The following is a 27985-nucleotide window of genomic DNA, read 5'->3' on the forward strand; positions in this document are numbered from 1 at the left end:
TTACACTATTTTTCTTGTGTATGTAATTTATACATTTTTTACATCAACAATGACTACATAAATACCATACACTAGAATATGAATGTACCATACACAAAAATTACACTGACAGGAAAGAAGTGTCAGCAAGCCTCCCAAACTGACAAGAATATGAGCCATGGAGCCTTAATTGCCTCAAATCACTCTCAGTCTACAAAAGTCTACAAATACACCTTACAAACTCTCAATCCACTTTCCATTTATGGTTACCTTTTGCTACATGGTATCAAGTTTACAAATATGTCCTTGAAACTCTCACCTCACTTTCCATTTAAGATTACCTCTTGCTACCTGTTGGGTTGAGGAGGGGGCCTAGAAGTACCTTTCATGGAAGGCCCTGATGATGGTGGGTGTGCGCTGCTGGAATCCTAACACTACGAGGAGGCCAGACGTGTGAGTGGTGTTCAGCCGTTTGGTGCCCAGACCACACAATGCCAGTCTGAGGGAATACAGGTTATGGTCACGTGGTTAGTAGCGGTTTGTTATATGAATGGATGTGAGTTCAGTCCCACACTGGGGTGGGGAACAGTCTCAGTATTTGAATTCTGTTAAAACAGACTCTACTGAGCTTCCACAAGATCCAAGAACAAGTCATATTCTAACCCCATGTCCCACTAAAAAGTGGGGAAGGAGGTAGGAATCTGAAATATTAGGAAAAAAATAATACAAAAGAGTTGTTATTAACAGCGTCAAGTATAATGGGCCATACTCCTAGTCACTTCTCATTCATCATAATCATCCAGACCTTTTTCTGCAACTCATTCATGATTTTAAAATCTTACAAATTACAATACAGTACTGAAAGTTTATTATACTTTAAATACAGTACATGCGCACAATACTTGATACCTAAGATGTATGTAAGAAAAAGAATCCTGAAATTACTAAGTGAAATAGATAATGGGGTGCTTTCAAAGCTAGTATCCCGGTAGATGTCACCACCACTGGGACAAACACAGTCCCCGCACTGTTTAAAAAGCATATTTTTCTTTGTTAAATATCTACACTGTTGTGTGAAACTGTGAATCATGGTAATGTCATATACTGTAACATAAATAATACAAACAGAACACATATATATAACGTAGTGTGAGTCATTTATATTTATCATAAACAGAAATTAAAATATCATTGATGACGTGATGGCAACCCACCATTTCAGTGGTCCTATATTATTTAATTTCTGCTACATTTAGCGCAAGTTAGGTTCTTAATATATAGTTTGTTCAGACTGTAAATGATGCCTAGTGGGTATTTTGACTCATTCAGTCTCTATGTGGGCAGAAATTTAATGTTGAGTAAATACTGGGACTCAACATTTTGCTCACTCCCTTCACCCATGCACACCACAAGACCCGTGTTGCCATGGTTTGAGAAGGCTGTGGTGTTGCCCCCTCAGACCCTCCAAAGCAATTACGTACCTTATTTTATCTAACCTAACCAGACCACACGTAGTCTAAACTGTATTATTTTACGCATTAGTCCTCGTGTTTGCTTTGAAAACAAATCTCTCATGAAAAAGCTTAAACACTGGACTGTCTTGTGCACATGCATGAAGAGAGTGGGCAAAATGCTGAGTCCCAGTATTTACTCAACATTAAATTTCTGCCCACATACAGACTGAATGAGTCAAGATACCCACTAGGCGTAATTTACACTCTGAACAAACTATGTATTAAGAACCTAACATGCACTAAATGTAGCAGAAATTAAATAATACAGGACCACTGAAATGGTGGGTTGCCATCACAAGCCACCAATGATATTTTAATTTCTGTTTATGATAAATATAAACAATTCACGCTATGTTATACAGTATATACGTGTTCTGTTTGTATTATTTATATTACGGTATATGACATTACCATGATTCACAGTTTCACACAACAGTGTAGATATTTAACAAAGAAAAATATGCTTTTTAAACAGTGCGGGGACTGTGTTTGTCACAATGGTGGTGACATCTACCGGAATACTAGCTTTGAAAGCACCCCATTCTGATTCAAAAGTAAAGTTAGATAATAAAACCTACTTATTAAAAAAAAAAAAAAAAAAAAAAAAAAGATGATTACTGACTATTACAATTTACCAGCAGGTGTAAAATACCTGCTGTTCATTTTTGCGATTTAATTACAAAACATTATCTAAATCCCTGCTAAATACAATCATTGACATGTGGCAACAAGATTAGAATATGTAATGAGATATCACTGTACTATACAGTAATGAACTAGTCACTGGTGACAGTTTCTAAACCTTTCACAAGATGAGGTCCCATCTAAGGTGAATAAACTCATCTGAGAGCTTAAATAATGATATAATGGAGTAGGAATTATTACTTTAATCATAAAAATATATACAGTATATCATACTGAAAGATTTGAGTGAGCAGTGCTAACAGCAAATTCTACATCTTCCCCTCTGATATGTATGAGCCAGAGGCTAGGCTCCAGCAGACCAGAATAATGAACAGACACGCATGCACGCACACATGCAACCATGAGCCCCCCCTCCCGCCCACACACACACACACACACACACACACACACACACACACACACACAAAGTATTTGTTTTTGAAGGCTCTAACATGTTTGCATGCATCAGCCTTGGTCACCTATTGGTGGCTCTCCATGATGCTCGATCTCTAGCAGCCTCCCTTCAGTCCCATATCCCTGAGGTCACACCCAATGACCTCATCTCAGGTCTTTTTCAGTTTACAACTCGCAACCCTACCCCTAACTTAACACTGCTCACTTTCCCATCCCAATTATCATCCCTCATCCTCTCCACATGCCCAAACCATCTCAATCTACCTCTCCTCATCAAAACACCAATACACTCCAGTCCCATCCTAATTCTTAACTCTTCCACCATAAACCTAGCCCCCCCAGGCCTTGCACTCAAGGTTGCAATGCACATCCACCTAATTACTGCCATTTCTGTATGTCTGAGCCTGTGAATATTCACTTCCTTTACTGCCCATGTCTCACTACCATACAGCATTACACTCCTAACACATGCTGCGCACAAAGATCCCTTAGCACGGAGGGTGAGCTCTCTCAATGTCAGGAGAGGTAACAGCCCCGTAAAGTTCTTCCAACACTTCTCACTCTACCCACGGAGCTAGCTTAAGTCCCACCCCCAGCACATAACATGTCTCCCAGATGACAAAACTTTTCCACACACTCAAGAGACTCACCAGCAAGTTCAATCCTTTCACACCTGACAGTCTACACATGCTCTCCCAACACACTACACACATAAAAATCAGCATTACCTCACAGTCTACCTCTAATACCACTATATCTCATATGCACCCACTTATCACAAACACTGCACAAGATGGAATTATTTCCCACACTCTTGTGGCAAATCACACATGGACACTCTTCCTCTTCTTTGACAGTACTGCCACCAGCCCTAGATATCACTTTTGTTTTATCTGCATTTACTCTTAAGCCCTTGTGCCCCATACCATCTCTCCATTTCCTAAATCTTTCCTCCGCCTCCCTTCCATTCTCTGCAATCATCATCAAATCATCAGCATACAACATTGGAAGTCCATATCTGAAGTCACATGAGAGGGCTTCAATTACCATGATAAACAACATGAGGCTCAAGATTGACCCCTGATGCACAACAACATTCACCAAAAGCCCACCACTCAAATCTCCATTTACACTTACCAAGGTGCGAGCACCCACATACATAGCCATAACCACCCTAACAAGCCACTCCTCGATCCCAAGCTTTCTCATTGACCATTTCACCACCTCTCTAGGGATTCTGTCAAAGGCCTCCTCCAAATCAACAAAAACAAATACAGTTCCCTTTTCCTTCCTATACTGTATATTTTTCCTGAAGCTGTCGAACAATGAATACAGCATCAGTGGTCCCTTTGCCTGGCATAAACCCAAACTGCATCTCATCAGTATTCACTCTTTCTCTAGTCATACCTTCTAGAACTCTCCATGACCTTCATTAGCGTGTCCAAAAGTTTTATGCTTCTATAATTTCCTCTCTCCAGGGCACCACCCTTCCCCTTGTACATGTTTACAATTACACTCTTAAGTCAATCATTTGGGAAAACACATACATAACCATATTTATCAAGTCAGTGACTAACCCCACTCCCATATCTCTGAGGCTTTCAACATTTCAGCAGACAACCCAGACACACCTACTGCCTTCCCCATCTGCATCCTACCTATTGCCCTGCTCATAGTAGCATTGTCAATCAATGGCCATGGGCCAACCACTGGATCTGCTTGGCTCCAAACCTTCTCCATCCCGATCAAACTCCTCATTCAACAACCAGTTGAAATGCTCTCTCCAAGCATCTTTCATATCCTCACTGTTCACCACCACCTTTCCTTCATCATTCTTCACACACTGCTCACCTATGATATCCCTGTTCTCCCTCTTCATCTGATTTGCCAACTTAAATATCATATTCTCCCTTTCTACACTATTTAGGTTTTCAAATAAAAGTCTGTGAGACCCAGACTTTGTCCTGTAAACTTCTTTTCTAGCCGTAGGCTTGGCCCCCAAGAATTCCTCTTTGTTACCACCCTTTTTCACTCCTGGAAATGCCTTCTTTTCTCCTTAACTGCAGCTTCTACACCCTCATCCCACCACCAAGTTACTTTATGTCTTGGTGGGCCCCTTGTCCATCCACACACTGAATCAGTAACTCAAGAGGTTGTTCTTGAGGGCTTTGTACTGTTCATGAACACTTCTGAAAACATCTCCTTGTTCAGCCACCACTCTACTCATCTTGCTATAGAAGGCAGAGAATGAACAAAGGAACAAATGAACACACGCGTGCACACGCGCACACACATGCACGCACGCACGCACACACACACACACACACACACACACACACACACACACACACACACACACACACACACACACAGACAAGAGAACAATGTGGGACATACCTAATATTGGTGGTGTTATCCTGGTTGAACTTGGTAAGCGCCTGAGCTGCTGATGAAACTGCTTGCTGATCTAGTCGGTGTGTCAGGACCACCACAGTTTCAGCATTGTTTTCCTGACCCCATTTGAGTGCTGCACCAACACTCACCTCACCTATAACAGTCTATAGGGGAAAAGAGGGAGCTGGCAAACAAAAGTCTAAGGGGGAATGGGGAGGGGGGAGGATGGCCAAGTAAGTCAATATAGGGAAAACTGATGCTCACTGCAAGTTGAGCGTTGGCTGAAGCTGCCCAGAAGCAGTACACCGTCATCTTTTGAGGGGGACAGGAAAAGCTGTGAGAGGTTAACATAAATGGAGCTGCTCATCTGTACTGGTGTCATCATGTAAAAGGTAATCCTCTCCAGCACCATTATGATAATGATGATTATTATACATAAAGATGATAAAAATGTTATATGTAGAAAGGAAGAGAGAGGTGAAAAGATTAGTAAGAGAGAGTAAGAAGAGAGTGGATTAGGAATTTGGAAGGAATTTGAGTGTAAAGTGGAGGGACTGTAAGAATATGTTCTGGAAATAGGTGAAGAGAGTAAGACAGGGTGGCAGTGAAGTTAGCGGGGAGTGAAAGATAAAAATGGTAGATTATTAGCAGAGAAGGGAGAAAAAGTGAGCAGATGGAGAGAATACTTTAATGAACTGTTGAACATAGAGGATGGAAGGAATGCAACTATAAGTGGCTGGGGAATGGCTGGGAGAAGGAGGGAAGTGAGAAGACAGGAAGACATCAGTAGGACAGAAGGTGTGGAAGCAATGAAGAAAGTCAAATTGGGGAAAGCCCCAGGAATTGATGGAGTGTGTGGTGAAATGCTGAAGCATGGGGGAGAGATAGTAGTAGAATGGATGTGGAAGATGTGCAAATAGACGTGGGAGGAAGGTAGAGTCCCGGAGGATTGGAAGTCAGGTATAATTATTCCTCTGTACAAAGAAAAGGGGGAAAAAGAAGTGTGTGGTAATCATAGGGGAATTTGTCTTCTTAGTGTAACAGGAAAAGTGTATGGTTGGATACTTATTGACAGAGTTAGGGAAAGAACAGAGGAATTAGTTGGAGAAGAACAGGGAGGCTTTAGGAAGGGGAGAGGTTGTGTAGATCAGATATTCATTCTTAGATCGTTAGTGGAAAAGTTTCTAGAGAAGGGAAAAAAAGTTGTATGCAGCTTTCATGGATTTGGAGAAAGTATATGACAGGGTGGATAGACAAGGATTGTGGAAAGTATTAAGAATATATGGAGTAGATGGGAAGTTGTTGAATGCTGTGAAGAGTATGTATGATGGTGCTAAGACTGCAGAGCGTGTTGATGGTGAACTAAGTGAATTTTTCTCTTTGAAGGTTGGGTTGAAACAGGGATGTATCACGTCTCCATGGTTGTTCAATCTGTATATGGATGGGGTGATAAAGGAGGTACAAGGTAGGGCAGTGGATGTTGGAGTGGCCCTGGTGAGAGAGGGTAATGTCTGGAAACTCCCTGTACTGTTGTTTGCAGATGATACTGTGTTGTTGAGTGAAGACGAAGGGGAGCTACAAGGCTTGGTGGATGAGTTTGGGAGAGTGTGTAAGAAATGGAATCTAAAGGTGAATGTAGGGAAGAGTAGTGATGGTCTTTGAGAGAGGTGAAGTCAGTGAATATACAGTGAGGTGGGATGGTGAGGAAATGGAAAAAGTGAGTAAATTTAAATACTTGGGTAGTGTGATTAGTAAGGATGGAAGTTTGGAGAGTGAAGTGCTTGAAAGGGTACAACAAGGAAGAAAGGTTGCTGGTTCCTTGAAAGCAGTGATAAGAAACAGGGAAGTGAGCATGGAAGTGAAAGAGTTACTACATGACAGTATTGTGATACCAACTCTAACGTATGGAAGTGAAGCTTGGAAATTGCTGGAAGAACATAAGTCAAGAGTGGGAGCAGTGGAAATGAGTTATTTAAGAGGAGCCTGTGGAGTCACGTGGAGAGACAGGCTGACAAATGAGGATATAAAGGAGTGTTGTGGTGTGGATGTGGATGTGATAGGAAGCATTAGGAGGAACACACAGAGGTGGTTTGGCCATGTGGAGAGGATGGAGGGTGAGAGACTGATGAGGAGAGTGTATGTGAGTAAGGCGGAGGGGGGGAGAGGGAGGGGGAGGCCGAGGATGAGATGGAGGGATGGGGTGGAGAGGTATATGAGAGAGGGGGGTGTGAGCTGGAAGCAGGCCAGGGAAATGGCGGGGGACAGGGCGACATGGAGGCGATTTGTTTGTGGCCACCCCGTACGGGATTGAGGCGTCTGGCAATAGATAGATAGATGATAAAAATGAACTGGTGACAACGACAACGACGATGATGACAATGACAATGGTAATTAAAACTACAGTATAAAGAAAGATAGAGCTCACAATAAAGGATCGCAATAATGATGATGATGATATAGATGAAGATAAAGGTTGATACTGATGATGATCAAGATGATAAATAGTAATACAGTAAAGATGACACTGAAAGAGATTGAAAATAAATATTAATGATGAGAACAAGACCTTAAGACCCAAATCATCCCAAGATATAACATGATAAATGAAAACTGTGATATGAAAAAGCTTAAGCATGCTAAAACATAAACTGTCTCTCCCCACCAATATCTGACCTACTCTAATTTGTGAGCGAAGTCTGGAAATTGACACAGAAATGGTGTAAAAAATAATGGACACAATAATAATGATGCAAATGACACTTAACCTCTTCATTAAAATTGACACAGATATGGTGAAAAAAATAATGGACACAATAATAATGATGCAAATGACACTTAACCTCTTCATTAAAATTGACACAGAAATGGTGAAAAAAATAATGGGCACAATAATAATGATGCAAATGACACTTAACCTCTTCATTACAAACTTTTATTCTTGCATTATCCACATAATTTAATTCAGCAGCTGTAAGGAGGAATTTCTAGCTAAAGGATTTAGATATAACCTACAATAACATTTTTAAATCTAATTTTACTGTCCCCAGACATGATGATGGTATATCTGCCAAGTAGTATAAAAAAATCAATCAATCAATCAATCAATTAATGCTACCCAAGCCATGTGCTGCTTTGTACAGAACTGATCTAGCCAATCAGAGCCAATGGTGGCTCAGTGGTAGAGAGCCTGACTTGTGACAGTAAAGATGTGAGTTCACGCCGCACTACCAGGTTAGCTGTCTTGCTGGGAAAGGTAGCATTCTCATGTCACCTAGCTGGTTGCAGCAGCTGTGGCTTAGTGGGTTAGAGGGCTCTGACAAGATTGGAGGTTTGAGTCCACCCAAGGTTCACTGGTGCACATTAGAGAGGGCATCTGGTCATATAGTGCTACACACTCCAAAACCATAGTCCTCTACCCAGGGGCAACGTCTTAGGCCTTATCAAAAAAGGGGACACGACGTGAAAAAAAAAAAAAAAAAAAAAAAACTATCCCCTTCAGTTCCCTTGCCTTATCAGCTTCATGAAGCTATCCACTTCTCCTTGGCCTACCACACCTCCCAAATTCAAACTCACATACACTCCTTTCACTGCCTTATCTACATCCACTTTCTACATCTATCTATCTATCTATCTATTGACAGATACCTTAATTCCATAAGGGATGGCCACAAACAAATTGCCTCCACATCACCCTGTCCTCCACCACTTCACTGCCCTGCTCCCAACTCACCCCCCCCCCCATCACATATATCTCTATCTCATCCTCGGCCTTCCCCTCCCTCTCCCCCACTCCACCTCACTCATATACACTCTCCTCATTAATCTCTCACTCTACATCCTCTCCACATGGCCAAACCAACTCTTTCTCCTATCGCTTTCTATCACACCCACATCTACATCACAACACTCCTTCGCTTCCTCATTTGTCAGTCTGTCTCTTCATGTAACTCCACATGATCCTCTCAAATAACTCATTTCCACTGCTCTCACTCTTCACTTGTGTCCTTCCAGTAAAGTCCAAGCTTCACTTCCATACGTTAGAGTTGGTATCACATTACTATCATGCAACAATGTTTTTAGTTCCATGCTCACTTCCCTATTTCTTATCGCTGCTTTCAAAGAACCGGCAACCTTTCTTTCTTGTTGTATCCTTTCAAGCACTTCATCCTCCAAACTTCCATCCTTACTCATCATACTACCCATGTACTTATATTCATCATCATCATCATCATCATCTAATCCTACGTTGCCGCATCAGGAGCACAGGAGCCCAGGGCTAGGCAGTTGGTCTCGACATTTAAGATGAGAGTGACCAGCCTCACTCATCCCTGAGTGGCATTACGTGAGCAATAAACCCCAACCACCCCTTGGATATAAACCTTCACCGGGTCAATTAGACTGGAGCGCAATAATTACCCACTAAACCACCAGGCGCCAAAATTTGGTTATATGGTTGCCACCCTGCATAGTAAATGGTTTCCTGGTGTACAGGAAACCATTTGTCTTGTCACTCAGTGTAGAGTCACCCACGCATTCACATTTTCCATTTACTTATCATCCAACCTCACCGTACATTCAGTGACTTCATTTCTTTCGAAGACCATAACTTTACTTTTCCCTACATTCACCTTTAGATTCCATTTCTAACACACTCTCCCAAACTCTTTCACCAAGCCTTGCAATTCCTTTTTGTCTTCACTTAACACAGTATCATCTGCAAACAACAGAAAAGGAAGTTTCCAAATGCTGCCCTCTCTCATTAAAGCTCCTACAACACGTTTCCTATTACACTCGGAAGACAAATGCCCCTATGATTACCAGATACTTTTTTTCCTCATTTTCCTTTGTCCAGGGGAATAATTATACCTGACTTCCAATCCTCTGGGACTCTACCTTCTTCCCAGGCCAATCTGCACATCTTCCATATCCATTCTGCTACTATCTCTCCCCCATGTTTCAGCATTTAACCACACACCCCATCAATTCCTCAAGCTTTCCCCATTTTGACTTTCTTCACTGCTTCCACTACTTCCATCCTACTGATCTCCTCCTCTCTTCTCTCCTCCCTCCTCCTCCTAGCCATTCCCCAGCCACTTATGCTAAGATTACGTACATTCTCTATGTTTAACAGTTCCTTAAAGTGTTCTCTTCATCTGCTCACTTTTTCTCCTTTCACTAACAATCTACCATTTTTATTTTTCACTCCCCAACTAACTTCTTTATCACCCTGTCTAACTCTCTTTACCTCTTTCCAGAACACTTTCTTACACTCCCTCCACTTTACCTTCAAATTCCTTCCAAATTCATCAACCACTCTCTTCTTACTCACTCACAAATCTTTTCACCTCTCTCTTCCTCTCTACATATAACTCTCTCTTCCATCTCTCAACTTCCTCCATGCCCCTGCTTCCCATCCACTCACTATATGCTTTCTTCTTTTTCACCATAGCTTGTCCCACCTCTTCATTCCACCATGCTGTTTCTTGCACCCCCTTTCATCTTCTCTTCACCCCTCACACCATCTCCCATGCTGCACAGATTTCTTCTGTGAATATCTTGCACACACCTTCCACCTCCCCCATCTGCTCCAAATCATATTTACCCAATCATTCCTTCACTTCTCTCTTATAGCCTGTCTTTTTCCCATCTTTTTGCAACCTTTCTACCCTCCCTGTATGGACTACTCCCTCCTGTTCTTCCCTCCTCTTATTCCTCCATTTCACTTGACCCTTGTTTTTCACCATCACCACATGGTGGCAAGAAAGTCCACTCCCTGAACCTCTATATGCTCTTGCATCCATTACATACTTTCTCACTGTGTCATCCACATACACATAATCAATCACTGCCGTCCATTCATTCAGTTCACCATCCACCCTTCTAATCCCTTGCATGTATACCTGTGTATCATTTTGTGCCTAAAGAGGGTATTGGCTATCACCAACCCCCTCCCCACACAAATGTCCACTAGAGCACTGCCATTCTCATCCACTTCTGAAGGCACACCCCACTCACCAATTACTGCATTCACCTTTGCATTCCCTATATTTTCATTCATATCTCCACTCAAAAACACTCTTGCATTCCTTTCAAACTTTTCCATGCATGCTTCCACACTGACCCAGAACTCTTCTTTCACTCTACTTGCACAATCTTGCACTGGTGCATACAAGCACACAATTGCCCACATTTGAATTCCTACCTTCAATATTACCCACACAATCCTTAAGCCAACTGATTCATACTCTCTTGTATTCTCCTTCCATCTCTTGCACACAACAATACACACTCCCTCCTTTGCCCTCTCATTCTCACCTACCCCCATGCATATAACCCATCCACACTCCCACTCTCACACCCTCAACTCTCCATTTATTCTCAGTTAATCCACATATGTCCACTTTTGCACTCTCTATACAAAACAATATTATCTAAGCATGCTCTTTTCTAAATTGTTATCAACTGATTTCCTTACTCCACATGTTTTGCAAATCATGTAATTTCTTATTGCATCCACTCTGCTCCTGACTTTTAGTTCGCATGCCATATCACAGTATCACACCTTCATGCAATCCTCTTGCAGTCTCCACACTTAGACTTTTTGTTTAGCATCAAGGACTTCATGGCATCAGCCACCTTCCTTTCCTATGCCACTTTATATTCCATTTCCTTTGTACACCAACTAAAAAATAATTCAAGCACTCTAATGGTGTAATACTTTATGGCAAATGGAGTAGTGATTCTGAATTACAAACAATACCAAGTAAACTGTCTGATTTCTATGAATCATTTCAAAGCTCATAGCATCAAGGGGTCCCTGAATATATATATATTTTTTTCACAGTGTACATTTACTTCTCTCTTCTACTACTGCACCAAGAAACTTAAAATTTTGTGACTAATTCAAGTCTAACTCCATTCATTAGCTCGTCATACTGAATTTGTCATTATAGTGATGGGGTTAATTATTCCAAAATCAAATCACTGACCCCCTATCCCTCACCTGCTTGAATTTGTGTACAAGATCAGCTACAGTGGCAGCCTCATGGACCGGCAGTTCCACCAGGCTGGAGTCAGAGAAGGCCAGAGCTGTAGCTGATGTGTTGGTGCCGCCAGATGTCAGGGTCAGCGCTGTCACTGCTGCTGCCTCCTGACATGATACCTGTACACACAGACAGAAACAACCATCATCAAAACTACAACTCACAGACACACAAACACACACACACAATATTATTCATAAAGGCATTCTGTATTTAACTCTTTCAATCTACTGAAATATTTTTATATTACTGTATATTCTTGTTACTTCTAGACAATTTTACTGACCTTCCGGGAAACTTAATAAACTGGAGGAGTTAGATATAGCCTTCACTGACCTCATCACAATGCGATGTCTTTCCTGAGCTAAATTAAATCATCTGGAGGTAACAAGAATGTAGTGGAAAATACATCACCAGACTCAATGAGTTAATAATTTTTACTTAAAATTATTTGCTCCTTCACAACGAGGAACCTCTCATAAACTGAATATGATTATCTGGTGACAATCAATACTGAGTTAAAGATAACTTCATCTTAGGAAAGATATCCTCAAGCCAAAGGGGTATGTTCAGTTCAATGGAAGTAATAATTTGCCAACACATCCTACCCAGACTGACAATTACCTGTCTATTCACTGTTACTTCAATATCAAACTGGTACATTTACCAAAAATAATAATAATAATCCATCCATCCATCATTCAATCCTACACTGCCCCATGAGGAGCGTAGGAGCCCGGGGCTAGGCAGTTGGTCCTGACATTTAAGATGAGAGTGACCAGCCTCACTCATCCCTGAGTGGCATTACATGAGCAATCAACCCCAACCACCCCTTGGATATAAACCTTCACCGGCTCAATCTGACTGGAGCGCAATAATTACCCACTAAACCACCAGGCACCATAATTTGGTTATATGGTTACCATCCAGCATGGTAAATGGTTTAAAGGTGTACAGGAAACTATTCGGCTTGCCACTCAGTGTAGTCATCCACAGGAAGAAGGAACAGGAAAGAATGAAGGAAAGAAAGACAGTAGAGGAAGGATGGAAAAGAGGGAGGAGAAGATGGAAGGAAAGAAGGATTGAGGAGAGGAAAGGGCAGACACCCGAGGGCAGCACTACATCGAGTGAATGGATGGTGAGTGCCCCATACATACCTACTGTATGTATATATCCATCCATCATCCATCTTATGTTGCCCCATGAGGAAAGCAGGAGCCCTGGGCTAGGCTAGTTGGTCTTGACATCCAAGATGAGAGTGACCAGCCTCACTCTTCCCTGAGTTGCATTATATGAGCAATAAACCTCAACTACCCCTTGGATATACACCTGCACAGGCTTAATCCAACTGGAGCACCTTAATTACCTGCTAAACCACCAGGCACCAGAATTTGGTTATACGGTTATTGTGGTAGGTGGGGACACTCACCATCCACTCACTCAATGTAGTGCTGCTTTGAGTGTCTCCCCTTTCCTTTCTTCCATCTTTCTTCTTAAGTCTTTCTTTCCTTCATTCTTTCCTCTTTCTTCTGCCTATGGGTGACTTTACACTCCCTCTTCTGTCTTTCTTTTCTTCATTCTTTCCTCTTCCTTCTGCGTATGGGTGGCTACACTTAGTGACAAGCCAAATGGCTTCCTGTACACCAGGAAATCATTTACTATGCTGGGTGGTATCATCATCATCATCATCATCTGGACCTCCTTTCCCACCCAAGGGCAGGGTGAGGAGTAGCAATGTCCAGACAGCCCAAAATTGCCCAATCCAATGGGCCATGCTTCCATTCACTCATCATTCAAGCCCCCGGAATCCTGGCTCTATCGGATACGCCAAAAACATGCACCACGTTCTGCAGCTTCACACATCGTATCCAACAGAGTCAAACCATATAATCAAATTATGGTGCCTGGTGGTTTAGTGGGTAATTAAAGGTGCTATAATCGACTGAGCCTGTGTAGGTTTATATCCAAGGGATGGTTGGGTTTTATTGCTCAAGTAATGCCACTCAGGGATGAGTGAGGCTGGTCACTCTCATCTTAAATGTCAGGACCAACTTGCCTAGCCCCAGGTTCCTATGCTCCTCTATGGGGTGACATAGGAATGGCTGATGGATGGATGGATGAATGGTTACCGGTACCAACCAGCATAGTAAATGGTTTCCTGGTATACAGGAAACCATTTGGCTTGTCACTCAGTGTAAAGTCACCCATAGGCAGAATGAAGAAGAAAGAATGAGGGAAAGAAAGAAAGAAGTGGGAGCGTAAAGTCACCTGTAGGCAGAAGGAAGTGGAAACAATGAAGGAAAGAAAGAAAAGGAAGGAAGGACGAAAGGAAAGGGCAGACACACAAAGCAGCACTACATCAAGTGAGTGGATGGTGAGTGTTCCACCTACCACCATATAGAGAGAGAGAGAGAGACAGAGACAGAGAGAGAACTTTTATATACATACTGTATATACTGTATATATATATATATATATATATATCCATCCATCCATCATCCAGTCCTACATTGCCCTATAAGGAGCATAGGAGCCCGGGGCTAGAAAGTTGGTCCTGACATTTAAGATGAGAGTGAATATACAGTATACATATATATATATATATATATATATATATATATATATATATATATATATCCATCCATCATCCAATACTACATTGCCTCATGAGGAACGTAGGAGCCCGGGGCTAGGCAGTTGGCCCCGACATTAAAGATGAAAGTGACCAGCCTCACTCATCCCTAAGTGACATTACATGAGCAATCAACCCCAACCATCCCTTGGATATAAACCTTCACCAGCTCAATCCGATTATATATATATATATATATATATATATATATATATATATATATATATATACATACATATATATATATATATATATATATATATATATATATATATATATATATATATTATATATATATATATATATACATATATATATATATATATATATATATATATATATATATATATATATATATATATACCAGAACACCTTTTCCTATGTTGGGTGGTAACCACGGAACCAAATTTTGGCGCCTGGTGGTTTAATGGGTAATTACGGAGCTCCAATCATATTGAGCAGGTGAGGGTTTATATCCAAGGGATGGTTGGGGTTTGCTGTTCATGTAATGCCAGACAGGAATGAGTGAGGCTAGTCACTCTCATCTTAAATGTCAGGGCCAACTTGCCTAGCCCTAGGCTCCTCCGCTTCTCATGGGGCAATTTAGGATTGGATGATGGATGGATGGATGGATAAGTAAAATGCAATTTTATGAGGAACTACTGTATCTTCGCCTCTCACTTTCATGGTGCTTGGTAACTCACCTCGCCTTTTCCCTCTGGGTTGCCAGTCCACACATGATTGGCACCCATTGACCCTCGCACGTCAATGCAGATACCAAGCTTGCGACTCGTTTTATCAACATTCTGAAACAGTAACGACAAGAAACAGGCACTTTATTAAAAAACCTTAAGAACTGTATTCTACCATTACAGTAAAAAGAAAGATACCAATGTAAATAATCCTACATAAGAGCAAAACACAGATTTGAAATAAAAATGTAGCCTAAAGCTTGACCATGTATATGCTATTAATACCAAAGTGCCACTGAGGGTAAAGTATCAACACAAGCTTTCCTGGATGATGCCGAACTCCCAGATGTATGATAAGTCTCATTACAAACAAACTACAGGAAGAAATCTGCATGAAATAACTATCTATATGTTTTGATTTAATTACTGGCTGGTCAAGGTTTTCTGCTGATATTGTTTCTACACAAGAATACAGCAGGATTACAAGTTACGGTGCAGGTAGCATATATGGCTTTGTAGCTCCTCTTCCTAAGTGATTTCTATTGCACATTCCATCTTTTTACTCTCTCATACATTGCTAAGGACAACTATGTCAGTACTGAAAAATATATAAATAAAATAGGAAAAAGAGTATCAAGGCACATTTCTCATATTTACTAAGGAAAAAGATGCTACAAAGCCTACAACAGCACTTAGAATGTGGCACCATGTCACACCTTTGCACTGGCAGCCAGAAGGGAGTGCAAGGCTTCCACCACTCTGGGATTGACTTTGCTCGACTTTCTTGACATCACACGCCCACCTCTCATTCCAGTCCGTCCACCTCTCTGACTGCTCTTGCTCACACCCTCAACAACGTACCTGCAAGAGATATAACAGAATATACCTGAAACACTAACACATGCAGCATTTAGTACTATAAGTACAGGCGACCCTCCATTTAACGGACTAATGGAGGGGATGAGTGTCCATTGCTTGAAAAAGTCCGCTGCTTGAAAATAAGGGAAAAACAGCCTACAACTTAAAAAATAGCAAAAGAAATACGATAGTATCGAAGATGAGATGCAGTGATGCTATCACAGACTAGTTTACCTCACAATACCCCGTTTTCTATGGACCCATTATATTACGACTTGCTTCATGGTACAGTATACAGTAGTCTTGACAACACGAGATGGTTATGCAGAACCTCGTGCAAAATCACTTTCACACTAAAATGTGAAATATATTTACATGTAAAATAGGGAGTTAGGTTCTAGGAGCCCCATATTTTTTGCAGAAAATATATTTAAAGATAGGTTATGACAAATATCTGCCGTAAGACATCCAAGATGTGTGTTTACATTACCATCTTGCCGACTTGACACATCAGTGCATTCTAATTTAATCTAACTGACCAGTCACGTGTGTTCCTTGTGAGTACTGCCACCAAATGTCATAAAAGACTTTGTGGTTCCTTTGTGGTTGAGTTATATATATATTAGACTTGTGGACGAGCGGTTTTTATATCTTGGAGTAGCTTCCCATTTGTCATGTAGTGACAGGAGAGGTAAAGAAAAGTATGGGACTATTTTTATTTGTCTTGGAAATATTAACAAGTCTCTCACACAGAGCGAAGTATAGAGTCCCGCTAGCTATCTCTCTGTCTCGCTCTGGCTCCCTCTCTCTCTCTCTCAAGTTGCTAAGCCCTTTCTTTTTCTGACCTGCCTGTTCTAAGGCTTGTCTCCTTCTGAGCTCTCTTTCCTAAATTCTGGTGTAGCAGGGGTGTGTCACGTGTGTTCCTTGTGAGTGGAAAGTTCTAGCAGCCTGTATGTGTGTATGTGTGTGTATGGTCACTAGGTCTTTGTTCACGGTTGGACTGCTGACAACTAACTGCATCATCTCCTTACTGGCTACTTCATAATCTGTCGTCAGCTTTTCCTCAGTTTAACTTGCAAGCTCATTTCCTTTTCCCAGGCTCGCATAGGGCTGTCTATCTATCTATTTATCTATCTATCTATTATGATTTGTAATTATAATACACCCTAATACACCCCATAAAATTTTTAACCACCAAGGATTACCACAATGCCTCTTGACAGTCCTCATTACCATTCAAGCAAAAACTTCTGACTAATCAATCATGCATATTTCGCCAGGAATCACTTTCGGCAAACTCATTTAAAAAAGAAATAGAAAGTGTGAAACTATTTTTGAGTCATCAGTCATCAACAATAAAGGAAAAAAAAAAAAAACTATACTGAAGTCGTCAGCATGGAGTGCTTGGGTACTTCTCATTTCTCAGATACACACGAATGCAGTAATCGTGAATAATAAATGTCAGCCAAGCAGTATAATTTGTATGACAGTACAGTATACAGTATTTCACAAGAGCTGAACTCACATAATGATCTTACCTAACTACATCAACACGTAGTGTCTTCACATACTGTAAGACCCAAAGTTTCTCTACCAAAGACTGTTAGTTCATAATGAAGGTCGGGCACTGTTTTTTTTTTTTTTTTTTTTTTTTTTTTCTTCACACACTGCATCTAGGGCAAAAATATGAATTTTACTGCTCCTTCATCATGAACTTTTTTTTTTTTTCCCCAGCAAAGAAACTATCCATATCGTAAACACAACCGAGTCATTTCATGTCTGATCGTTTGCATATAAGCTCCCAAATCACACGCCACTTCGTCCAACAATTTTACATTTTCCTTTGGAATCAAAATGCTTATCCCGTGTTCACAGCATTTTCAGGATGCTTAGGCATAACTAAAGTTAGTTTGGAACAACATGCTTGGAGTTCTGAGAGGAAATGAGGAGCAAGGAAATAAACATATAAACGCTTCTCATCACAGCAACAATACACACATCACTGAGGCAGGCAGTGAAAGGTGGTATGGGACATGGGTCACGTGGGTCAGGTACAGTACTGTGTTACAGTAAAATTTTATGTTCAAGTACAGTATCATTCATTTTTGTACCTGTAAAGAGAAATACTGTCTGTAGTTAGAAATGACAAACTTTCAAATAATGGACAAATGACAGGTGTCAGGAGCGATTCTTTGCCAGCAGATACTGTCCGCTGCTTCCGAAATCCACTGATTTGGGGTCTGTAGAATCGAGGGTCGACTGTACTGTCCTATACTTATTAAAACCTTCACATCATTTTTATCCCCCTCTTGCTACCTTCAGACAACTTTATCAGACACCTGAACTGGAGAAGTGGGACACATCTTTCATTAACCCCTTGAGGTTGGACACTGCTTTTAAAATCAACTGTCAGGAGCAGGCATTTTTCGCAAAAAAATAGGTGATTTTCAAAAATTGCTCTTGCGAAAACTATTAAGCCTATCACAAATACCTTTAAATTCAGCAAAGTGCAACTCTTCAGCTTTAAAATGAGTGGTGTTCCATTGTCCTACGGTTATTTATTGCAGAGCAGCGGCTGAGAACGTAGTGTCTAAACGTTCTGAAATGGGGACTGATGTCCCCATGACACACGTTCCAAAATGGGGATCGACCTTAGTGGTTAATATCTATGTCACCACTATGGTGGTCTCCTAAGCTGAATTAAATCATTTGTTAGTTGCAATATTAAAATATAATTGATATTCTATCACTGAAGTGATCAGCGCAAAAAACTCTGGAGTAATCTACATTATCATCCTCTTAAGTACAAACCTCATTGACTGATGTGTACCCTGTAATCCCATAGTGTTATTTTTGGCATATCTGGGAGTTAATCAAAACCAAGTGTATATACAGTAGCTACTAGTACATGAACATGTTTGACCAAGTCCAGTATACAGTAAAAGATAACCACCAACAAGCAACTCACACCGTTCAACAACACAATCAAATGATAACACAGAATTTCAATAATGCATATTCACCATGACAATCTGAACTACATGTTACTATTATTGATACCTCTCACATTTGTTACACAAACACTGAAACATACAAAAGTAATAAACTGCTAAGATAATGGAGGTTCTATTGTATACTGGATTAACTTTCCTTACCCTAAGAAAAAAAAAAAAAAAGCTCCATCATCACAATCAGTAATAAAATAACAAACACTACAGCTTCCCAATCATTAAAATCTGTATAATTTATATATTCTAGATTCTAAGATCTAGATTACTTAAACATGGTATCAACATTTATTCTGTATTTAAATTTCAATCTGCATCCAACATCCACCTTCAGCTTGTTTAAACTAATGGGTACGGCAAACTGAAAAACAATTTTTTTTTTTTTCTTCCATCAATACACTTGGGTAGTTTATTCAAGCTAATCCAGACTTTCTTTTTTTTCCAGTTGCAGTAATGTGCAAAAGAAACAGAAAGTAAGAGTGACACAAGGAAGGAAAGCTGCCGGTGCTATGATGGCAATGATAAGAAATAGGGGCTTGAGAGTTGCAGCTGTACGAGACTTATGTGATGGAATGTCAGTGCCAACTTTAACATAAGAGTGTGAGACTGTGGTGTGGCATGAAAATGAAGTCATGAGTAAAAGCAGTGGAGATGGGACTGTTGAGGAATGTACATGCAGTAGAGAGAGTGGATAGGATACGTAATAATGTGATTCATGAAAGATGCAGAGTAAGGAAGTCTGTGGACACCAGACTTGAAGAGTGGGTACTGAGATGGTCATGTGGAGAGAATGGATGACAATAATGGTTAAAAAGGCATTTATGGGCGAATCTGAAGGGGGAAGGAGGCGAGGCAGGCCAAGAAGAAGGTGGAGAGATATGATGGATGAGTGTGTGAGGAAGAGAGGTATGGAAGTTGGTAAGGCTAAGGGACTGACAACAGATCAAGCTGACCGGATGAAATTTGTGAAGAGAAACATATGACCAGGGATTTGGCACCCCTTTTAACATGACAGCATCAGGACTGACTCTACCTGACAGGTATATTAAAGCTACAGCAAGTAGTGAAACTTTCTGACCTATCAGATGGAGCTAGGATCCATGGGCTTGAATGACGAGTGAATGGAAGCGTGGCCCATTGAACTGGGCAAATTTGGCTGTCTGGACACTGCTACTCCTCACCCTGCCCTAGGGCAGGATAGGAGGTCCGGATGATGATGATGATGATGATGATGATGATGATGAATTTCTAGTAGTTCTAAAGTTAGCCAAAATAATTTATAAATCCTGTAAATACAGTATCAAAATTCTCTTCAGCTGAACAAAATCACCTTGTGGTAGCTTCAATAAAACAACTTAATGCATCCTCTGAATGCAAATAGGCAAATTTTCATTTAATCTTAAACATTTTGCAGGAATCATTTAGCAGGCCCATCTCAACTGCCAACTCTGGCACCCATACTTTCAGTTTTTGATCCCTGTCTCAGCATGTATCAACAGAAAATCTAGTATACACATCCACATGGTGACCACTGAAGCAGCAAGGCCAAAGAATAACCTTCCTAGTAAAGAAAATAAATAAATAAATAAAGCTCATCATCATTATCCCTATTTCCCTTCCCCCCCCCTGGGGATAGGATGGTGGAGCCATAAAACACAGAAAGAAAAAGAAAGTGGGAAAACTCTCACCACCACATCCAGCGAACTGGGACAAACGTTAATCACTCACACCACATTTTCGTGAGGCTTTTAGACTAGTTGGACTGGTCTAGAATAGTCTCGTGGCTGTTCTAGCAAAACAGTTTCAGACAAATTAGATGAGCCAGGACGTATCTAAAACGGTCCTGCCCCAGAGCCAGACCTGGGTTACCTAGTCCAGCATACAAGGATGCATAGTAGCAAATTGCAACAAAATTAACCTGTGGATTGCACAACTACCTTTTTATCCCATCCCATGGTGTGCAAAAAAAAAAATGAAGAATTTTTTTTTGTTTTTGTTTTTGTTTATCATAAACTTGAAGATAAACATCGAGGGCACCATCTGGTGAAAAAAAACAATCTCTCTCTCTGTCTTTGTGTAGGGCCATGTGTAATTTTACTTAGGGAAGTAGTGAAAAAATGAATAAAAAACTTAAACATTTTTTTTTGTTTTTGTTATCATAAACTTGAAGATAAACATCTAAGGCATCATCTGGTGAAAAGAAAAAAAATCTCTCTCCATCTTTGCGTTGCGCCATGCATAAGTTTGCGTGGGGGTGGAGTAGTTGGCAGTGATGCACGACCAGCACAGTCTGAGCTGTGGCTTGCAACGTGATGCCACCCAGCCTGAGATGTGGCTCACAATCCATGGGTTAAAGACAGCAAGGAGCATCCTGAGCCCGGGGTAAACAGGTGATATGGCAAAGATGGCAGACAAAAGTAAAAGCTATATACTGTTTTTAAAATAGAATTTCACACAAATGACACCCAACAATGACATGGGACAGTAATATAAATACACATGCTATCTGAAATGAAGACTTGTTTACACTTGAAATGAAAAAGTTGATCAGTAATGACTGAACTGGTGAGACAATAACGTCTGGAGAGAAGTGCAAATTTTGTGAATCTCTACGAATTATTATAAGGTAATGACAATACTACCATCTATTTCCCAGTAATAATTCTTTAAGGATGAGTACTGCACCCTTTGCCTCTCTTTAAAGTCCTAATTAAAATGAAAAGGTATGCTTCACATTTATTTCACTTCATGGTGTAATAAGAACTAATTATCATGATTTTAATGATGACACACAGGTGAGTTGCTGTAGTTTCCTTTATATGATGCAGAAACAGTTACTGTGTACGCCAATAATGACAATATTTATAGCTAAACTGATCTGCTATCATCCCAGTCTCCCTCTTTACAAACTCAGCTGATTCTGCCATGGCTTGGCCCACTCAATCATCCAGACAACAGGATAAAGTAAAGATGGTACTAGTCTAAAATCCATTCTCGTGAGCATCGAATACACCCAAGAAGCTTGGACTGGTCTTAACTGGTCTACAAAGACCTCATGAAAATGTGGCTTTATTCCCTTGAATCCTGGCTCCACCATACAGGCCTAACCATCTGCAAATATATATATATATATATATATATATATATATTCATGTCTTAAAAAGACTTTGTATAACTTGTAGAGAAGTTATATATATATTAGACTTGTGGACGAGCAGTTGTTATACTTGAGTAGTTTGTAAGTAGATAATCTTCTTTCCCATTTGTCATGCAATGACAGGAGAGGTAAAGAATAGTATGGGACTATTTTTATTTGTCTTGGAAATATTAACAAAATCTCTCACACACGAGTGAAGTATAAGTAGAGTCCCGCTAGCTACCTCCCTGTCTCGCTCTCTCTCTCTCTCTTCCAAGTTGCTAAGCCTTTTTCCCTACTACCTGCCTGTTCTATGGCCTGTCTCCTTCTGAGCTCTCCTTCCTAAATTCTGGTGAAACAGGGGTCGTGTCACGTGTGTTACACTGTGGTTGGAAAGTTCCAGAAAGCTGTGTGTGAGTATGTGTGTATGTCACTATGGTCCTTTCGCAGCAAGAAGTCCGTTCAGGGTGTGGCAGAAGTTGGAATTCCCCCGAGTGCGACGTTGCCAATTTGACCATCAATTATCGGATTATCACTCTACCTACCCCCATCCCACCTGTTTCTCTCTCCCTCCCTCTCTCTCTCTCTCTCTCTTTATATATATATATATATATATATATATATATATATTGTATATATTTATTATTTATTTTCAACTTTTTTCCACACCACCTATGAGGTAAAAGTCTAGGCACGTTTTATTTTTAAGAGGTTTCCCCTGTAGGCCTAATCCTCTCTCTGACCCTGGGTCCCTCGCCGACCTCGGCGTGGCAACATGGGAAAAAAGCGCTGCCACGTGTCGTAGAATTCATTCAAATCGTTGTTATCATTCTAAAAAGTGATACTCAGTGTACTATATAGCTTCCTTTATTATATACAGAATATAAAAAACAATTTCAAATAGCACATAGATGGGAAATAAGAGAGAGAGAGGCATGTACTACGATTGATTTGGCAGCATCGCTAGAGGTGATTCACCAGGTGGGCCCCACCCTGAACGGACTTCTTGCAGTGAAAGGACCATAGGCTTTGTTCTCCTGCTATTTCGCTGACAAACTAACTGCATCATCTCCTGACATTGCTACTTCCTAATCTGTCGTCAGCTTTTCCTCAGTTTAACTTGCAAGATCATTTCCCATTCCCAGGCTCGTATAGAGCTGTCTATCTGTCTATTTATCTATCTATCTATTATGATTTGTAAATATAATATGGAGTCCTAACATTCACTCTCATCTTAAATGTTAGGACCAACTGCCTAGCCCCGGGCTCCTACGCTCCTCATGGGGCAACGCAGGATTGGATGATGGATATATGGATGATATATATATATATATATATATATATATATTTATATATATATATATATATATATATTCACTCTCATCTTAAATGTCAGGACCAACTGCCTAGCCCCGGGCTCCTACGCTCCTCATGGGGCAACGCAGGATTGGATGATGATGGATATATGCATGATATATATATATATACAGTATATATATATATATATATATATATATATATATATATATATATATATATATATCTCTCTCTCTCACTACAGATGCACCTTTTATACTCATGTCAAACACTTACCACATAAACTATCAAGTAAAACAAAAAGTGACACGCAGCCTAACTCATGCCATGTTTACCTCTGTACCTACATAATTCATCCAACCAATCTGATCCCGAGTCAAAGCCCTTGTCCAATCAATTTCCATACCTTGCTTTCCCACACAAACATTTACTTTTAATAAATAAACAATTCTGGTGGGGGGGGGGGAGTGTATCACAGAAATACCTGGCTGGATGCTGGTATGCATGGAGTGTGAGGAGGACATGGGCAGGGGTTACTGCAGTGGCAGCGTGGGCGAGGCGATCAACCAGCTGATCCTGCAGTGGTCGCGCCAGCTCAGTCCCAGGGTTCAACAGGTTACATCGGCCCAGGCGATTAACACTACCCACCACGGACTCACCTTCTAGCTTATCCAACAGATGACTCCATAGCTGAGGAAGAAATGGAGTTAACCCTCTCAGATGAATTTAATTATAATAATAATAATACTATCATCCAAGCCTACATTGCCCCACGAGAAGCAAAGAAGCCCGGGGCTAAGCAGACTGGTCCTGACATTTAAGATGAGAGTGACCAGCCTCACTCATCCCTGAGTGGCATTACACAAGCAATAAACCCCAACCACCCCTTGAATATAAACCTTCACCGGCTCAATCCGATTGGAGCACCGTAATTACCAAGTAAACTACCAGGCGCCAAAATTTGGTTATATGGTTACCATCCAGCATAGTAAATGGTTTCCTGGTGTACAGGAAGCCATTTGGCTTGACACTCAGTGTAGAGTCCCACACAGGCAGAAGGAAGAGGAAAGAATGAAGGAAAGAAAGACAGAATAGGTAGAAGGAAAGAAGGATGGAGGAGAGGAAAGGGCAGATACCCACAAGTAGAACTACATCGAGTGAGTGGATGGTGAGTGACCCCACCTACCACATTACTCATTCAGCATTTACTTAACTTGGTAATATGGTCTGCCACTCAAATGATTCTTACCTGAATACCCCAAACTAATGTATACCTAATTAAAACTACTGCCATAATAATCTATCTACCTACTCTTGAAAATTCATTTTAAAAAATCACTCAAGATGGTCAAGAGAAAACCCACAAATCTTATCTGAATGCAATTAAAGCAGAATCTCTCTGTCTCTCTCATTCACAAACGCATAAATATACACGTTCTCTCAAATCTCTCTCTCTCTCTCTCACATCCCAATTTTTTTCTTGTTCTCTAATTTTGTTCATATTATTACTTACTAAACTCTCTCTCTCTGCCTCACCTCCTGTGACTTGAGTGCCTGCGATGGTACATCATGTAAAGTGAGATCACCGAACACCTCGTGCAACTTGTTAACTTTGTTGATCACTTGGTTCACATCCCAAACCTTCTCTCCAGCCTTCAAAGCAGAAAGACAAGAGTTAGTCACTGTAGCCATCATCGTCATCATCAAGTTTATCACTACAATACAGTATTAGGATGAAGCATAGCATCATTTGCATACACATCCAAGATAATCCACCCTTCACCTACAGTAATCCCTCATTTATCCGGATGTGCAGTATCCAGACCTGTTCATTGTCCAGATACTGGACCCTGGCTCTATTAAACCATTATCTGAATTTACTTGTTATTATCCGGACAGAAAGTCCCCGTGACTTTGGCCAGCCAGCTAACACGTTCAAACATTCAGTATCGTGGCCACTGGGCTCAAGTCATGAGCGGGAAGTAGGTCGTAACCCACAACCAGAGATAAATGTCCATATGCCCCTGTACTGAATGGTCAAAGTCACGCATTGGTCTGATCATTCCCAACGAACCTCCTGCACCTGAATAATACAACTGTAACCGACAAGTGGTGTCAAAATGTCCGAATGCATCCCCACTGAATGTTCAAAGTCGCATCTGCCACTACGCATCGAACACAGACCACAAGCCATGAGTACATGTTCAGTGACAACGGCTGTCCTCCTCCCTACCGAACGTCTAAAGTCGCCCAGTCATCAGGAGTTTCGTTTCCAAATGGCCACCACGCATCTAACAGACCACAAGTCACAAGTAAATATACGGTAAACCTGCCTGTCCACTTTGTGACAGAAGGGTGAAAGTCCTGCCTACAGCCTTGCTTCTCCCCCCCTCCCGTCCCTCCTCCATACCCTCCCGGTTCCCCCCTCACTCCCTCCCCTCCTTCGCGCTGATAGAGACTGACTCGTGTGTTTTAAAAGTTTTTTGCAATTTATTCAAATACTTTTGGTCTTATCAAAATTCCAAAGTGACTATGAAAAAGCTCATGAAATTCTGCATCTACACATGTGCTTAGCTCATGGAAGGTACTGGCAAAATTTTGTAACAGGATGGTAGAAAGTTTTTTGAAGGTAAGTTTTACTGTTGAACATTATTTATTATCACTGCATTTCTGTATTTTTACTCATCAGTTTTCTGTGTTTTTATTAGCTTATCTTATGGTATAAACAACAGCGAAGATGACGGTATATCATTTATACCAACTAAACCAATTTCTGGTGGCACAGCTGGCCGTGAAAAATGACCCGGGACCAGTTTTCACCGGTGTCAGATAACTGATTTTCTAAACGTCCTGAGGTTGTTTCATGTTTATGCACGTTTCCTTAGTGTCTGGCATTAATATGGATAATCCTACGTGTTCTGATGTCTAAATATGGCAGACCCACCTGAAAACATGCCAAAATTAGGAGGAGTACTGTACATACAGTTGTCTATAGGAGGGTGTTTTTTGGTTTTCTACATACAGTAGTCTATAGGCAGGGTGTTTTTTGGTTTTCAATGTTTCTTTCTCATGGTTTCCTTGGTGTTTAGTATTAATATGGATGATCCTGTGTGTGTTTTCATGTCTAAATATGGCAAACTGACCTGAAAACTGCCAAAATTAGGAGGGGTACTGTACATACACTAGTGTATACGTAGGGTGTTTTTTGGTTTCAATTTTTTTTTTTTTTTTTCATGGTTTTCTTGGTGTTTGGCATTACTCTGGATATTCCAGTGTGTGTGTTCTGATGTCTTAAAATGGCAGACCGACCTCAAAACAGTGCCAAAATTGGGTGGGGTACTGTACATATAGCAGAGTATAGGCAGAGTGTTTTTGGCTTTTTTTTTTTTTTTCACAGTTTTCTTGGTGTTTAGCATTACTTTGGATATTCCTATGTGATTTTGATGTCTAAATATGCCTGAATGACTGGAAAACACTGCCAAAGTAAGCAGAGGTACTGTACAAATAGGATGGGTATCGGTAGGGTCTGGGTATGGTAGGGGGATATTGTTCATTATCCGGACACAGCCACTACCCAAACATGCCTTTGGCTCTATTACGTCGGATAACTGAGGGATTACTGAATTTTCATCCTTAGCTCTGTAATTAGAGCTCTTATCTCTCTCATAATCCCATTCATATATATGGAACAACCATAAGGACATAACACATCCCTGTCTCACTCCAACACCTGTATGTGCTTAGATAACCATGTACCCTTATACTGGTTTCACTACCATCATAAAAAAATTCTGAACAGTGTTCAAGAGCTTTCCATCCACACCACACTGTACATGTGTAAAATCTTCCACAATCCCTATTTACCTTGATGTATGCTCTTCTGGATCCATAACTGTCATTAACACCTTCTTTACCGAAAATGTGTTTTGATGTACCCCTGTACATCGCCTGTAAACACCCGTGAGACACCGGAACCGCTACCATGGTATGCTGGTACACCCTCTAATGAATGGCAGCTTATGGGCCTCAGGATAGCCCGGTAAGGCTGTTTCTGAGGACCTCGTGTTAGCAACAGCTCTGTGTTTTGACAACAAAGACTGTGACGAAGTTCTGACGAATTCTGACATCATAAGACACGTCATGACTGAGTTGCGGTGGCACCAATGGTTTGCTCACTCATCTGTGATGTAATCTCTTTTAGACCAATCATTATTTTATTTATAATTTCTACTACAGATATCGTACTATATTTTCTGCTGACATATGGCAAAATTTACACCCCTTGGCCTGCCTGAGAGAGTCAGTTACCACACA

The 27985-nt window shown here is 40.7% G+C and overlaps 1 protein-coding gene across 1 annotated transcript in view; it reads right to left on the reverse strand.

The window, feature by feature from the left end:
• Nucleotides 1-255: 255 nt before the first annotated feature.
• Nucleotides 256-27985, reverse strand: part of LOC145403372 (RNA-binding protein RO60-like) — a 41158-nt gene continuing 13428 nt past the window's right edge. The window contains exons 6-12 of the mRNA XM_080275157.1: nt 25208-25324; nt 24156-24361; nt 16069-16213; nt 15365-15466; nt 11989-12147; nt 4989-5149; nt 256-478 (exon numbers count right to left, since the gene is read on the reverse strand). Of these exons, the coding sequence (XP_080131283.1) occupies nt 352-478; nt 4989-5149; nt 11989-12147; nt 15365-15466; nt 16069-16213; nt 24156-24361; nt 25208-25324 (1017 nt within the window). The 3' untranslated portion in view covers nt 256-351. The remainder of the gene's footprint in view (nt 479-4988; nt 5150-11988; nt 12148-15364; nt 15467-16068; nt 16214-24155; nt 24362-25207; nt 25325-27985) is intronic.

The sequence above is a fragment of the Coenobita brevimanus genome, chromosome 60, assembly GCF_032717465.1.
Source record: "Coenobita brevimanus isolate Jiangsu-jjx chromosome 60, ASM3271746v2, whole genome shotgun sequence".
In the NCBI taxonomy this organism is placed as follows: domain Eukaryota; kingdom Metazoa; phylum Arthropoda; class Malacostraca; order Decapoda; family Coenobitidae; genus Coenobita; species Coenobita brevimanus.